General features: G+C 38.6%; 1 protein-coding gene across 1 annotated transcript in view; it reads right to left on the reverse strand.

Annotated features, from left to right (window-relative positions):
* The window catches only part of PREX2 (phosphatidylinositol-3,4,5-trisphosphate dependent Rac exchange factor 2), a 212,994-nt gene that overhangs the window by 74,627 nt on the left and 121,389 nt on the right, over nt 1-16,978 (reverse strand). The window contains exons 24-30 of the mRNA XM_006090598.3: nt 13,568-13,787; nt 12,627-12,834; nt 5,276-5,455; nt 3,930-4,024; nt 3,080-3,162; nt 2,261-2,351; nt 1,113-1,241 (exon numbers count right to left, since the gene is read on the reverse strand). Of these exons, the coding sequence (XP_006090660.1) occupies nt 1,113-1,241; nt 2,261-2,351; nt 3,080-3,162; nt 3,930-4,024; nt 5,276-5,455; nt 12,627-12,834; nt 13,568-13,787 (1,006 nt within the window). The remainder of the gene's footprint in view (nt 1-1,112; nt 1,242-2,260; nt 2,352-3,079; nt 3,163-3,929; nt 4,025-5,275; nt 5,456-12,626; nt 12,835-13,567; nt 13,788-16,978) is intronic.

The following is a 16,978-nucleotide window of genomic DNA, read 5'->3' on the forward strand; positions in this document are numbered from 1 at the left end:
GGGCTCGATCCCCAGTGTGTGGTGTGCAGGAGGCAACTGAACAATGATTCTCTCTCATCATTGATGTTTCTATCTCTCTCTCCCTCTCCCTTCTCTGAAATCAATTAAATAACTTCTCTAATTCACCCTGAAATAATGGTAATGACGGGGGTAATGCTGTGATTTTGCTGAATACTATTTACCAATATCGAACTGACATTCAAATCATTGTGGAATAAAAATTTAAACCCAGGCATAATACTTATTCATTGTACAAGTTCTCTGGTCTTAGCACTATTAACATCTTGGGCCAAACCATTTTTTTGTTGTAAGGGACTGTCCTGAACATTGTAAACTGTTAGTAGAATCCCTGGGCTCCACCCACTAGATGCCAATGGTATACCCACAGTTGGGACAACCAAAGTGTGTCTCCAGATACTGCCAACCACTGGCTGAATATTGGAAATAAAATCATGAATTAGATATTTAAAAAAATTAAACAAATTTCCCTTTTCAACATTTTCACCATAACCATGTTGGAAACTCTCAGAATTTTCTACTGAATAACTCTGAATCTAAACATGCAATCAGATTTTGGAGTTGTCTTGAAGTTCTATCTCCAATTACAGGTTGTACCAATTATACGGTGTTGAGGAAACAATGTCATGGTAGATAATAACACCATCAACTCAGGCAAACAATTCTGAAAAAGAAACTTAAAATGAATGATGCAACCTATGTCATTATCTTGATTCTCACACAGTTGCCCAATTGATTTTTTAGACTCTCCATAACATTTAGCTTCATGTCTTTTGTGAATTCTTTAAAAAAATTTTCTGTTGTCTCATAAAATATGAAGCTCCATGTTCCATTTGTCTTCATAAATATAAGCTCTTATTTTATTCACTGAAAATATTCTCCATCTTGTAGATCCTTTAGATCCTTGGAACATAAGGTTCTGCAATCTTTTTCCTCCTTTCTCTCTTCCTCCATCATACTTTACAGTCCTTTTATTTCACTCTTAACAGGAAAGACTGAAAAAGTGATCAGACTATTACTGAACTTTTGGGTTTAATGGGTTTTTAAATGATTACTACTAATATAATGAGATATCCTTTGTTTTTCAAACTGACCTTCAACAAATTTTCTGATGTTCTGAGCAAGACTCCGGACGCTGCTGGGAAGATTCCAAGGATCTTGCTTGATGTGAAGCCTTAACCGTTTTGGACAACTCAGCTTTGGTTCCATTTCCTGCTGAAATTCTAAATAAACACAAAAAAACTCTCTCAACCATTTACCAAACAGTTAACCACACTATCAGGTTCAGAATCTTCTTGTTTTCCTTGCCGTTGTCCTAAATTATTATCATGTTGGTAATTTCTTTAGCCATATCACAGGAGAAAATGTGTCAAATCCAGAATGTCAAACCTTAATATTATTTTCTTACAAATGTTTAAACAAAGGAGCAAATTTAGATGAAAAACTATACTTTAAACATCTTAAACTAGATGTCGGAAAGTGGAAGCTCTAGATCTTCTTCTGTTAGCCTATTCTGTTTGCCCACCCACATTCTCAACCCTCCTCCCCCACCACTGGGATATGAACAAGTAGCCATTATGCTTGGTTCAGGCCAAAGCAACTCAACACCTATATTGCTTCAATTAACTCATATATATTCAGTCTGGCCCCCATAGGCATTAAACATTTTAACTTTCAAAGAAATCTAAAAGATCCTATACTGATTTTTTACTTAGATTCAAAAATTATCAAAACAGAAGCAATAGTAAATGAATTATGAAGCATGAGCCAACGGAACTTTTCTTATAGTACTACTAGAGGCCCGGTGCATGGATTCATGCACTGGTGGGATCCCTCATCCTGGCCTGTGCCCTCTAGCAATCTGGGACCCCTCGGGGGACATCGGACTGCTGGTTTTGGCCTGGTCCCCACCCGGTCCCCGCAGGCCAGGCCAAGGGACTCCACTGGTGCACGAATCCATGCATCGGGCCTTGAGTATGCATATAAGATCTTTGGTTAAGCTCTTCCCACCCTCCCTTCTCCCCCATTCCCTCTGAGATTTATCAGTCTGTTCCATGTTTCCATGCCTGTGCATTGAGCATCTGCCCCCCAGTGGTCAGTGCATGTCATAGCTACTGGTCGAACGGTCCAATGATCACATGGTTTCTTAGGCTTTTATATATGTAGATGCTTTTGCTTTATAACTATACTGCCTCCCACTTTGTCTCCCAATTGCTTCTAACAGTTATTTCATAAACCTTACCCTGCAATCCTCGACCTGGTGTTAGGTACTTGGTTTGCTCAAAGGCTCTGACCACAGCTTGCCCTTTTAGGAGATTGGTAATTGAATCCACCTATGACAATAGTAGAGATTCTTAGAGTTACATAATCTCATAACACATCACATATATTTCCAAGAGTAAATCTTGCAACATATTTTTAAAGCAATAATTACTGCTTGAAATCCCATGATTCCTATGAAATCTACCTTTAAATAAAATATTGGCATAAACTCACCTGAGAACATTTGTAATAACATTTCTTACTATCCTACCATATATTAATACAAAATATAAATTCACTTCACAAAAGAAGTATAGGTCCTAAAGTTATTAAAGAAAACTAAAAGTTATCAAAATCCTTTTCAAAGTAATAAAAGCTTCTACACTATAAATTGTAGTTATGGATATAAGTTTTTAAAGACTATACAACACCAATATGAGCCCTGTGACAATCTTTGTGCTTTTTGAAATTAAGAATAAAATTAAATAAGAAATGTCATAAAGGATTCTGAAAACCCATAAAAAATAAACAATAAAAGAATAACTCCTGTGTGTATAGCTCTTTATGATTTCCTCAGGACTGTAAAATACTTGACATTACAATAATCCTTTGTGTTAGTTGGCTGAAGAAATAAATATTTATTCCCATTTTCAAATTGTGGGAATTGAGTTAAAGTGGGGTGGAGGGACAGATTGAGGTCTTTCTATTCTAATTCCAAGCTCTTTTCAGGACATCTGAAAAAGAGATTCCCGCTAGTTTAGTCTACAGAAAAAAATACCCACAGGTGTCCCAGTCATACCTGGCTGAAAAGATGCTCCAGACAACTATGTATCTTATCCTGTTTTTCATGAGATATTCGAACACTTAGTGGAAGTTCATCACCTAGATATAAAAAATAATAATTAATCCTCTGTTTAACATTCCAAAGTTTTTTAATATAAATAAAATAAAAATATTGAAACACAAGCTCTTATTCAAGACATTAGTTTTCATGATCAGAAAATGAATTCCAACAGATTTAATAGCTATGGAGGTGTCAGATTATTGATCCTAGCAAAGTGGAGTGAAAGTGGCCACACAGAAAGAACACTGCACTACGTTAATTCTTTCAAATGGTACACTTTTCTAATGATTAAGTAGTTGAAATAAACTTCAGATTTTAAAATTAAGATTTATCCTAATTGGCTGCAAAATCTTGTTTGTAACACACACATAACAAGAAACTTATGAGGTATTTATATCAGGTATTTATTTATTACTCCCATCACCTACATTAAGGCCATTTCAGGTACATCTACTGTCCTAAAGTCCTTGGTTTAAGAGCCCTTCCCACCTCCATACCCAATCAACAATGCGTAATGTTTTCGTTAAACTTGCTTCCTGTATACCTATCATTTTTCATAGTACCATAGAAGGATCATAAAACATATACTAAGGTAATTTAAGAAATTTAGTTTGTTTACTTCATCTCTTTTTAATTCACTACTTATATCAGGATTGAGAAACGGACTTTATCAAGCACACACACTGGAATGCAGTATGTGCAGTTACCAAGGATGACTGACAAACGGTAAAAATGCATAAGGATCAGACAGGTCAATTCCAATGGTACTGGCATCCAAGAGCACCCATGCCTTCAGCACACGCACCTGAGTCCATTTCATCACTATGGAAATATGAGCTGCACTGGCTGCTGCAAATGCTCGTGAAGGAGGCGACGGAGTTCCTGTTGCTATTGCAGTCGCTGAAAAGGAGTCACAGTGACTTTAAGATTGCATTCACCACTCTTGCCCTGTGATTTCTTATGAGAGAAACGTACTATGCCACAGTTACATTTATTAATATGTTTTATAGAAAATGATGCGAAAGATAAACTTCTCTATCACAGTTTATCTACCTTTTTTCAAAAAAATGTATTTTAAGTTCAATCACATTTCAAGTTTTCTTGTTATATAACATAATCCTAAATAAATTTTAAATGCAAGTTATAAAATTTTTTAAAATGAATATATAAACCAAGGATTCAAACCAAACTTAAAATTCTTCATAATCTTTTTGATGGTATATGCCTGTAGTTAATTTGTTAATAGAGACAAAGTTCTGTTTCAGATCTCTGACTTTCAACCCTTACTGGTAGCTTAAATTATAACTTGTCAATGGCACTCTGAGCTTCCCTAGGGGGTAGGGAGGTCAGTACCTTCTCCCCACCTCAGAGCTCAGCACAAGGCATGTACCTTGAAAATGTTCAATAATGGTGAACATTGAAGGAAAGAAAGTTTAAAATAATTGTGAATGAATATGGATATACTACACATATCTGAAATAGTGCAGGAGATTAAATATTTTTTCCCTCTCACAATAAATAAAAATGAGTTATTTAACTTTAAATTTACATTAATTTCTATTTTCGCCTAGTGGGAGACTGAGGGTAATTTTAATTAATTGATAACTAGAATTTCAGGCAGGAAAGTATTTTTAGACAATTTCCCATTGGAGAGGAAATTACAGATTCCTTTTAAAGAGCATATTGGTATCCTTAGAAGCTAAAAGTAAAAGAAATGGTAAAAGTGGTCCATCTGCATGATATATTATTAAATCTCTAGGAATAATTAATTCTTATGTATTGGTTAAAATCCCTTTCACATAGAAATTGGGGTAGTAGAGTGGCTAAGAGAGAAACTCAGGGCCAGACCACCTGGTCTCATAGGTAAATTAGGTAAGTTCTGTGGCCATCAGCTTCCTTATCTGTAAAATGGAGCTCATCTCAGAACCAGTCACATAGGTGGGAATTATGTGAGAGCATCCTGTTCCTCCATGTGTCGGTAAAACATGTTTTTAATAACTATTAGTATGTACTAAACATCTCTGATGGGAGTAACTTTGACCAAAAAATAATTATTATAATAATAATTATTTTTTACAAGACCTTTGTGGAAAATAACCGAATCACATTTGACCTTGTTGATGAAATGAGTTGGAGGAATTAACGGATTACCTGTAAGAGTCTCTGTTGCTGATGGTGTCATGACCTGAATCTTCCTGCTCATCTCCGGCCACATTAAAACAGACTCGTTTGCTGTTTCTTTCCCCCTTCTCATTGTCACTGTCTGTTGGCACTAGGCATTCGGATGTCTTCCGTTCTAACTTAGGAGAAGATGTTATCGAAGACAGAAGGCTGTATTGTGATATAAAAAAAGAATAAGTGCACGCTTTCAAACTGGCTGCTTACTGGTTGATACGATGGGCTTTCAAAATATGTCCAGAGTGCATCTGTGTTTCGCAGGAAGTAAATATCCTACCGCATCAAAACCCTGTCGTACGAAGTTTACCTTTTCCTCTCAGAGTAAATAATAGGAACACAATTTAGACTAGAAAGCTGTGTTCAAATCCTGGTTCTCCAACTTATGAGCTTTGTTATCAGAGCAAAATGACGACAGTCTCTTTGACATCCATGAGATGGGAATAATACGAATGACTAACCCACAGGATCGCTGTGAGAATGAAAAGAGAACGACACATTCCTGGTGCATCCTGGGCACCACCTCTCTCCTGGACATTAGCCACTAGCACCGCCATATGAAAATACGTGGGAAACTTTAAAGGGTTACCCAGATATTAAAACAAACACAAAAGGTGCTTAGATATCCTCACTGGCTTACCCTCAGCTATTAAAAAGCCACCTACCCACCTGGTCTGTCTTAGTTACCTCCCAGGCTTTCTCCACTGGTCAATCCTTTCTTACTACTCAGACTCACAGGAAGTTCCTGGGCCCTGAGATCATAAGATGCTAAACAGAGTCACACACCAGGGGAGAATAGGAAGCCAGCAGTTGCTACTCCCACAATCCGTCAGGATGAAATGTCACAAATCTTTCAAACTGGCTCAAGGCTTAAATGCCACCTGCCACCTCAGATGCTGAACTGGTGTGAAAATGGATCTTGGACTTTGACAAGCACTGACTCCACCACCTTAGCCTTGAATGTAAAACGTTTCCGTTAAAACTAACTCAAAAATATGCGAAAATGGAATCGGTCTTTACTATCAAACAACATGCTATAAACTTGAATTAAGTCACATCTGAATAAAGGGACCCATGTTTGGCTTCTCCAGCCAACCATTATCTTCTCATTTATCAAATAGCAATGACACTCTGTTCTATCAATAGCAAGTGTACATATCTTTGTTTTCAATCCTCACCTAAGGATACGTTTATTGATTTTAGAAAGAGAGGGAGAAAAGGAGAGAAAGAGATAGAGATAGAGTAGAGATAGAGATAGAGATAGAGATAGAGATAGAGATAGAGATAGGAGAGAGAGAGAGAGAGAGAGAGAGAGAGAGAGACAGAGAGAGAGAGAGAGACAGAGAAGCATCCTGGTAAGAGAGAAACATCAACTGGTTGCCCTGAACTGGGACCGAACCCACAACCTAGGTATGTGCCCTGACTGAGAATTGAACCTGCAACCTTTTTGGTGTATGGGACGACACTACAACCACCTGAGCAACCCAGTGAGGGCAACATGCACATTTACTGACACTCTTCTTTCACAGCAATGTCATATTTGCTTTATTTCAAGACCATGAGAATGTCTCATACCTCTTATATGTACATCCCATAATGTCAAACCCAATGTGCACTGAGTAAAGATTTCAGTGATTTTTACTAATTAATTAGAACATTTATTATATTATGCATTGTTCTCAGGCTGTGCGTATCACAGTTAACAAAACAAACAAGATCTCCTGCCCTCTTGGAGCTCACAATCTCCGGGGAGGAAACAAAACAATAAACAGTAAACTGTCTAGTACTCAGATGGTGACAGACGTTAGGGAGAAAAATGAAGACGGCAAGGAAGCCAGAGCTGCAACTTCAAACCATGTATCAGGGAAGGTCTCACTGGGAGGTGACACTGGAACAACATTTGGCAGTTCATGGTTTTTAGACACCAGTGACGATCAGGAAGCTGAGGTACATTGCTCAAGACCTTGTGAGGCTTCAAATTCTCTTTTAAAAAGTCCTCCTATTTGGAAGGATACTTTTATGTCTTGTAAGACAGATTGGATATGTATTCACTCCCTCCACCCAAGACTAAAACATTATGCGACACAAGCGCCACACGGCACAGACAGATGAGCTCTGAATACCAAAGAGTTTGCAGGAGTTCTCATTCTGCAAGGCGTCCTCTGTGCTCTATGTGTTTTTAAATTAGAAGCCATAGGGCTAAGCATAAACATTTCTTTCCAACTTACAGGCACTGTATTCACATATTTTCTTTTCATCAGAATCAGCTGCAATTATGCTCACAGTGACCCTGCAGGAACAAGTGTTATGCTAACAAATGTGAGAAAAACCGTTTGTAACACCATGATTTTGCATAAAATGTCTAGATTCCTAACAGCAATAATAAGGCATAAAACTTAACATGTGCATAAAAACACATTGCCCTGTACTGTTGCTCATGTGTAATATGAAGAAGCTACCTACGGTAAGTTCATTCATTCTGAATGAAAATTCTGAGCAGCCTGCCATTCCAGGTCAATCTTTTCCTGATGCCCTTGATTAATAGAGTTTTGTATGTTGGATGTGCATTGACCTGTGTTTTTTTCTATAACACTGACGTTTCAATATCATCATCACCATCATCTTCATCATAGATAACATTTAGTGAGCTCTTACTGAAGTCGTTATGTTAAGTACTTAACAGATATTAATTCATTCAAGCCCTAAAACCACCTTATGAAGTTGGTATCATTATTATATCCTCATTTTAGAGATGGGGTGAGACACACTGTTGTATACATATACTTTCAAATTCAGCAGAACGCCTGCTCCCCTGCATATCAGTGACACACACTGAAGGGAGGAAGGTGGTCATCAGAGCTGTCCACCGCATCCCAGCTCTCCTGGGTACATGACTGGTGGCCTCCTCTACCCCTGTGAGGGTGGGAATGACCAGGTGACTTGCTTTTGATGTGAGTGGAGGTGACATGGGCCCCTTCCAGGTAGAAGCCTTTATGCCAGTGGGATTGGCCTCATTCTCTCCCCCTGCTGGGACAATCAGACACCCCAACTGACAAGGGCTATAGCCTAGACTCTGAAGGAAGTCAGTGTACAGCAGAGACCCTGTGACTCAGATGGGCATGGAGAGTGAGTAAGAAAGACACCTTGTTGTGAGGCTTACAGTTAACATAACAGTGAAGGGGGTAAAAAGACTTGTATAAAAGTAGATGTTTAAGAAGATATGATGTGAGCGACTGGGACACAGGAGTATCTACTCTCTAGGGCAGTGGTTCTCAACCTGTGGGTCGCGACCCCTTTGGCGGTCGAACAACCCTTTCACAGGGGTCACCTAAGACCATCCTGCACATCAGATATTTACATTACGATCATAACAGTAGCAACATTACAGTTATGAAGTAGCAACGAAAATAATTTTATGGTTGGGTCACAACATGAGGAACTGTATTTAAAGGGCCAGAAGGTTGAGAACCACTGCTCTAGGGGGACTGAGGCAGAGCCTCTCTACAGAGCAGCCATTAGTCTGACATTTAAGTGCCTGGAAGGCCAGCCAGATAAACCTCAGGAGCAGGGCTATCTGGGCCGTTTGTCAAGTTCCAGGAACAGAAAGAGGCTGGTGTCCTGGAGCTTAGGGGGACGAGTTTCCTCAGAGAGGGGACAGGAGCAGATCATGTAGGGCCGTGCAGGCCACAATGATCCATTCGATGCTATCTTAAATGCATTGCAATGCCATCAAATGGTTTTAAGCAAGAAGCTAGCATGCTTTACCTTTCAGACCCCTCTGGCACAGGTGAATGTAGAATCTATCAGAGAGAGGCACAGCTGGAAACTCCCACAGTGGGCACACGTGGGGGGACGATGGTGACTGAGTCTAAGGTGATGGGGTGGATACCTTCTGAAGTACAATTGACAGAACTTAATGAAGTACTGAGGTGAATAGGAAGAAATGGGAAGAATCAATGGTGAGGCCCAAATTTTGACTTCATAACTAGAGTTGGGAAATACTTTACTCACAAAGGGAAGCCCTTGGTGGAGGGGTTGAAATAGATTAAGAGAAAATCTAGAATTCAGTTTTGGAAACAAATGTAAGTTTGATGTATCTGTGATACATCCCAGTGGTTCATAAGCCACATGACAGAGGGACTGTGACGATGAATAAGCCAGTGCATAAAGTGACATAGTGTGGCTGGTGCACAAGCTAACTTTCATGAAGCTGTGCCCTCTTTTATACATTTACCAGAAAAATGCTTGGGAAACCTCAAAGATAATTCCACCGCCAGCCCTACCACTTCTATCTGTAACCCCCAGCTTGCTGAATGTTCTACAGTGTTCATAGCTCAATCCTGGGGCATCTGGTACCTGCAAAATGAAGTCTGTTTTCAAATGTCCTATCTTCAATAACCCCCAAGGCTCTTTATTTACTTCTTCCCTGTTTTCTGAAATCCCATGAAAGGTTTTAGACTATCCTAGACTATCCACAAATTATTTTACTGTTTACTTATGTCTAGTACCTAAGTGTCAATCAGAAAATACCTCATTAGAAGGCAAAAGTATTTAGTGTTCCACAATGAAACAGGAATCACAAAGCCTTGATGAAACCCATAACACTGCCTTATTTCATGGTGCTAAACAGTAAATTCATCTCTAGCTCCATCTGTGGACCTGAATGAAATAGGAGGATTTAGTGGAATGTCTACATGTTAAGTAAAATGTTATTTCTGGAAGTGTTCCCAAGTGACAGGGTAACCAGACTTCAGGGGAAGACAAACTCAACACCAGGCCCTGTCACAGGAATGAATGACTTCTAGAAAGGCTAGCCATGGGGTGTTCTGAGGCCATTTCCCTTAAAATGTGGCAAAACACCTGAGATCTGCTTCTCCATTCTGCAGACACCTCTATGCGTGACCAAGAATAATTACTACATGGTGAGAAAATTGTTTGGTAAGTAGCTTTTCAAATAATTTGGCAAGTTCGACTGCACTGCAGCATCTCTGAATTCTAAGGGCAACAAGGAATCCGAGCTCCTGGACAACTGTACTGTCTTAAAGTTATTATATCACACATTGAATTATATAGAACACATTTATATTTAGAATTGAATTATATGGTGCACACAGAGAAGAGCGAGGAAGTTCCTCAAATCATTTGCTCATTTCACGTCACTTTCCTAATAAACCTGCACAGTTGGGTAATGGCTTTTAGAAGAATAGAGTGGGGAAATCTTAAGTAAAAATAGGTAATCATTTTAAGTAGTTTTGGATAAGAAAAATAACTCCTTTCTGCAACTAGTGCTTTAAATGTAAAGCATTTTAAACCAAGGAAACGGAGCCCCTTAGCTCTAACCATTTTCTTGGGGAAAAAAATATATCTACATTAGAACTTAAAAATAAAAAGGTCAAAAATTTAACACAGACAGATGAAGCCTGGACAAGTGCCAGGCAGTGCCAGGTAGTCCATGCATCCAAGGCTTTGTCTCCGAGGCCGTGTGCACTCGGGCAATCACTTATCCTGCCATTGACAAAGGACTCATCTGAAAAGTAGGAACAATTACTCTTCGCCTGATTGGAACATGGGATTGGCCCAGATGTTCTCCTAAAACCTTTGAGATCTAAGATACATGACTCAATGCTTTTATTTATGGCTTTATTGGCTATATCTTCCTGAATGCATTTCCTAAATATTTCGGAGGGAAAAACTGATTTCTTATATAGAATATATCATATAATAAAATCAGATTTATTAAATAAATATAATGCCCTAAAATATAAACTTCTCTGTCACAAGGTCACATATCCATTCTAAGACAATTCAAAAGTATCATACAGTTGTTTGAAACTAGCTTCCTGTTCTCAGAAACTTCAAACTGTTGAATTCATCTGTAAATGGGGCAGTCACAATATGATATGCAAATATGTCGTTTTTTAAAATTTATTTTCAAATTGTATTTTATTTACTTTTTCTATCACTATTTAGCCCCCCTATGCCCTCTTCCACCTCCACCCACCCCTCTCCCCCTGCAATCACCACACTTGTCCATGTCCATGAGTTCTGTTTTCTTTTTTGCTCAATCCCTCCACCCCCTCCATCACTGCCCCCCCAACACACAATAGAGCTGACTCCCAAGCAAAATAAGTCATTTAAAAAAACTAGCGTATTAGATATAGGAAAACAGAATTGTAATTCTAAATTAACTCATTAAAACATCTGGAAAAATAGCATAGTAAATAGTAAATATTTAAAAATAATCTTATAGAAATGATACAGACTAAATTTCTAAGATGTGTAAAATCAGAGATGATGTCTGTAAAGACTTCATTAGTATAATGTCTCATTGCAACAAAGGCTTAAAGTAAGCTTTAAATATTTTGTCACAACTGATTTATCCATGAAGGAATGGGAAGAAGTCTGTGTGTGTGTACTACACAACACACACCCAATAGCCATCTAAATGTATAACTTCAAAAGGAGGTACAATAAAAAAAGAGGATTAACAATGTTTATGCCATTTTCAGATTCTACCAACTTTGGCTATGTTTAACAATTTCAACTCCTTGAATGATAAGCAAGCATGATTGCTGACTGCTTGTCGTATTAAGTTGTATAACTGTCACCACACACTTGCAATGTGTTATTATTCACCCTGTTGGAGACACTGTGCTACACTGAATGCCGTGTTGTTTTGTACACACAGAACTGTCTTGACTATATGTGATACTTAATCAGATACCATGATGGAGCAAATCATCCTGCAGAGCTCAGGCAATTCTCCAAATGTCAACCTCCTCAATCAGACTCGCTTTGGAAAAATTATAATTAACTTCCTCTGCCTTGCTTGATAAAAATCTTTCAAATTACTGGCACAGGTATTTGGGCTATTGCTTACTAAACCATTAATTTGGTCATTAGTCCAAGGAATATATAGGTTTGAATTTACTCATTTAAGAAGTATGTTAAGAATTTGTTATATTTAACATTTTTCCTAAACATCTACTGCATGCATATATACCAAATATTGTACTCTGCTCTACAGTGACATCCCTCTTTCAATCATATTTGTCAATTTAATATTTTCACACTGAAACTTAGTGTTTTCCATACAATCAAGTTTTGTCACTCTCTTCCCGATATTAAAGCTTCCTTAAAATATGTATCTATAGATATATGGCATGTTTTATCATTTCTAAGTTGTTAGAAGAAGAGGGTCTATGTGGTCAGCAAAAATCTCCTACATTTCCAAAAACTAAAGAGAGAATGATGGATGTTCAAAAATCTTATTTTGTACGGCTATTTTAGTGGGCACATTTGAAAATACAGTAAATAAAATACTTACTCGTCTATTTGACAGACACACATCTCCACCTCTTTCAGGGCAGCCTGAAGTTTGCCCAGCAGTTTCACATAGATGTCTTGGGTTTCCAAGTCTTCTTCTTTTAACAAATACCGGAGCCCGTGCCCGTCCTGCTGTGCCAGAGACAAGCCCGAAGGGGCCGCCATGGTTGTGATTGTGTGCTGAATGTACACCATGGGGCTCAGTTTCCCTGGGGAGGCAAAATCATTCAATCATAATAGTTACTACCTTTAACTTACAGAAACAATCCAGGGCAATTCACCTTAGAGGCCCAAGCTTACATAAAATAAAATGCAAGCCCAATGCTGAATTTAATTCAGGAATTAAAGCTTATGGGGAATTGCTATGAAAGGGGAGGAATACAGTTTGATCCCGCATCCTGGGTTGATGGTGGGAATTACACTATGCTTCTCTTATTTTTCTCAGTTATAGGGCATTTCAGATTGTTTTCACAGCAAGCTGAGTTGTACCTATCATGTGTAAGAAAGGCAAGAACCCCCATTCTTCTTAAAGGAAAAACAATAAAATAATAAAACTATATACTTCATGTTCATTCTATAAATGCTTATACATAACTAGAGGCCCAGTGCACAATTCGTGCACTGGTGGGGTCCCTTGGTGTGGCCTCCGGGGATTGGGCCAAAACCAGCAGTCCAACGCTTCCTGATGCTCCTACTGCTGTTCAGTCTCTGTCTGCCCCCTGGTGCTCAGTTTGCATCATAGCAATCAGTTGACTGGTCAGTCGGTCACTTAGGCTTTTATATATATAGATTATCCAAGTGATTATAGTGAGGAGTCTTTCTTTACAAAAGTTCAGACTTGCTTACACACCGGGAGTCTGTCCAAGGCCAGGGATGTGGGGCCAATTATGACGGCCTCAATTACTTTTATATGATTTGACCACGTTTCAGAAGCTAACATACCTTGTTCCGATTTGTTTTCTTTATCCTGAGCATTATGCTTCCTGCTATCCAACTGAACACCAAATGCGCTCCCCAGGGAGGTCGATGTTTTGGGATAAGAAACTTCCATCACGTTGACATGGCAGTTGGTCGGGCAGAAATCACTGCTGTGCAGTGGGGATATTTTAGATTTGGCTTGTTTAAAGGTGGGCCAGGCTCTATTCTTTAGTACACGAGAAAACTATAAATTAAAGAAATAAACAGCAGTGGAACACACAGTGGTAACTCAAACATTTCACTTCCATCATCCACAGCAAAATCAAAATAAAATTAAATGTCAACCGGAACAAGCGAAATAAATTATAAGCTGCTAGAGTTTAAATTGTTATTTTAAAATCCACACATTTTTAATAAAGCAAAGCAATGTAGGCAGCAGATGCATGTAATTCCTTTGGAACTCTGTTCACAAGGTAGGTGCTAAAAGAAATTAATTTAAGGGACCAATACCACTTCCTAGGTTTCAAAGTCAAAGACTCTTGCCCTGACCGGTTTGGCTCAGTGGATAGAGCGTCGGCCTGCGGACTGAAGGGTCCCGGGTTCGATTCTGGTCAAGGGCATGTACCTTGGTTGCGGGCACATACCCAGTAGGGGGTGTGCAGGAGGCAGCTGATTGATGTTTCTCTCTCATTGATGTTTCTAACTCTCTATCCCTCCCCTTTCCTCCCTATAAAAAAATCAATAAAATATATTTAGGGGGGGAAAAAAAGACTTTTAACAAATGAGAGTCTGATAGAGAAATAAGTGTCCTATGACATCAATATAGGGTCTTCATCTTTAAAGTGAGACAAGGTGACAGAATAGGGTAGCTGGCAGGTCAAGGGTGGAAGATGGGATTATTTCAAACACTGTCAGAAAGTCAATCCAAACCTGTGAGCAGGTTAGACAGCAAGGCGTGGTGCTGTTGACCCAAAATGGCAGGATGACAGACAGGACCGATTGTATTTCCCATGCCTTCTGTTAATCACTGCTGAGTACTTGGGTCAGGATCAGCCTGAGGACTGGTGTGCACTCTGCTTTAGTGCCATTGAGAATAAAGCACCACTCAAAGGAATGACATGCCTTCCAAGGATAGCCACTCCAGTGCTGAAAACCTTGCAATCACATCCATCTAATTCTTGCCATACTCTACAGCTGCCCAAAGTCTAATTGCACCCAGCTTATTTATCTCAAGCTCTCTTCCCCTTCCTCCCTGTGCTCCGTCTAGTCTTCACTCAGTTCCTCTCAGACACCATCTACTCACTCTTTGTACACACTAGTCTGAGTGCCTGATTCCCACCTGTTATACTTTTGTGTAAATAGGAACTATCTCTTGAAAGCTCGTGAAATATGTATATGAAGGAAGTATGACCAATACCCAAAATAAGCTCAATTATGAAAGTATTGTAAAACAGAAGAATAAATCTAGAATTAAAAAGGATTCCTAGGACAATTTAGGGTGAGAAATGTTCCTCCAATTGGTGCCCATTCTTACCCCTAGTTCACTACACATCTTCCAGAGATTACCTGCCTGTGGAGGACTCATCCAGGTCTCCAGTAAGGTGTGAACTTCTCTTACACCTGGGCCAAAAAGCATCAATGGCCTGTACAACTGGCCAGGAAATCTATTTTGACGGCAACAGCCTGGCTACAGAAACTACAGAAACCAACTGCTTTCTATTTTTATAATCTAAATCTTTTAGAGTCAAAATAAAGGCAAGGTAGCCTCTTTGAGATTTCAGTTTCTATGGATACATTTTATTTTACAGGAAGAAAGTGTTTGGAGCCTTCCTCTAGAAGAAAAAAATGTTGCTAATAATACTATAAAAGTAAGTATGTGGAAATTAAACACATATATTCACCAATGCTATTGTTTCCATTGACATGCATTTGATATGCAAATAGAGCTAACCTTATATGCCCTATTAAGGCTATTATTTTAGGTATCTAAACTTTGTTCAAATAGAAAAGAACCTTGAAATATTTTCTTGCAAATCTGGTTTCTCTATCTAGTGAGAAAGATAGCCAATTATTCTAAATATGTTATGGTCAAGGGATGAGGAAAAAATAGCTTCATTTTTTTAAGTCCTAGTTGTCTACAAATTTATTTTTATTTCTAAATTGAAAATTAAAATAAGTGAGAGCTTTCCAAAGGACTGATACCTAGTCTTCCACTTGCCAGCTACGTGACATTAAGGAAATTATCAATCTTCTTGAGAAAGAAGCAGGATTCAGTACACATGGTTATTTCTAAACTCAAATAATAATGTACATACAAGAGCTTTCCATAATTCAGTGTTATTATTTTTATCATCTAAAATCGTTGCCCATTAGCCTCTCCATCTCTGCTTTAAAAGCTTCCCAGGCCCCTAGTTACTCCTGAGAAAATGTAAGAATGATGTGTTTTCATTTATTTCACTCACTGGAATAATGTGTTTGAGAATCCCCAGCATTTGGGGGGAAACCCTGTGCTTTATGTTTCTAATCCCCCACAACATGCACTCCTTAGTTTATCACAAACCATATTTTTGTTAGAAGCCAGGCAATAGCACCTGCTTCCTCCGCCATAACCAATTCATCATAAGGCTGTATATACTTTACCTACACACACCGTGAGCAGATCCTTTCCTCCCCATTCCCAATGCTTCCACACAAGTCTAAGTCACTGGCACTTTTTACAAACAAACATGATTATTAGGCCACTCCAAATATCACTGGAAAAATCAGATTTTTTCAGTTTACTTTTTTAATTGCCTCCAACTCAAGTCCTCCTTCCTAGTCCAGGCAGTCTGCCAATTCTTCATCGATAAGATCATTGTCACGTCAACATCTCTGCCTTCACTTAGGATATATCCCTTTACTTGAGCGTCATTTCTCCCTCTTCACTCTGACAAATCTTTCCAAACAGCAGGTAGCATTTTTTGAGGAGTTGATCCACAATAATTCCTCTTTTTCTGAAATGCTGTTGCCCTTGTTGTCTCCACTATACTGTTTAGCACATAAGCTGTGTAGCTCAGTGTCAATACAGGTAAACAAGCAATGACCAGCTCCCTATTTTGATTTTCTCATAACTCCTTTCAATATTTGATTTCCCTCCTTTGAAGATATTTATTTACTTCCTTGCTGCTTCCCCCACTCAAACGTAAGTGCCACAAAAGGTGCTTTTGCTGCCATATTCCTGGGCCCAAGAAGAGTGTTTGACATATAAAATGTGCTCAATAAAGTATGTCAAATAAATGAAACAATTGATCAATTTAAAATAGCCGATGTTCCCTATAGTTTCTGATTAATGGCTCTGTTCCCTCTGTTGAGAGAAAAGGGAAAGAAGAACTACAGTGTAATTTTAAAATTTGACTTCAGAATTAGGTGGCTGAGATTCAAATCCCAACTCTATCT

Source organism: Myotis lucifugus, unplaced genomic scaffold (assembly GCF_000147115.1).
Source record: "Myotis lucifugus unplaced genomic scaffold, Myoluc2.0 scaffold_77, whole genome shotgun sequence".
NCBI classification, from domain to species: Eukaryota; Metazoa; Chordata; class Mammalia; order Chiroptera; family Vespertilionidae; genus Myotis; species Myotis lucifugus.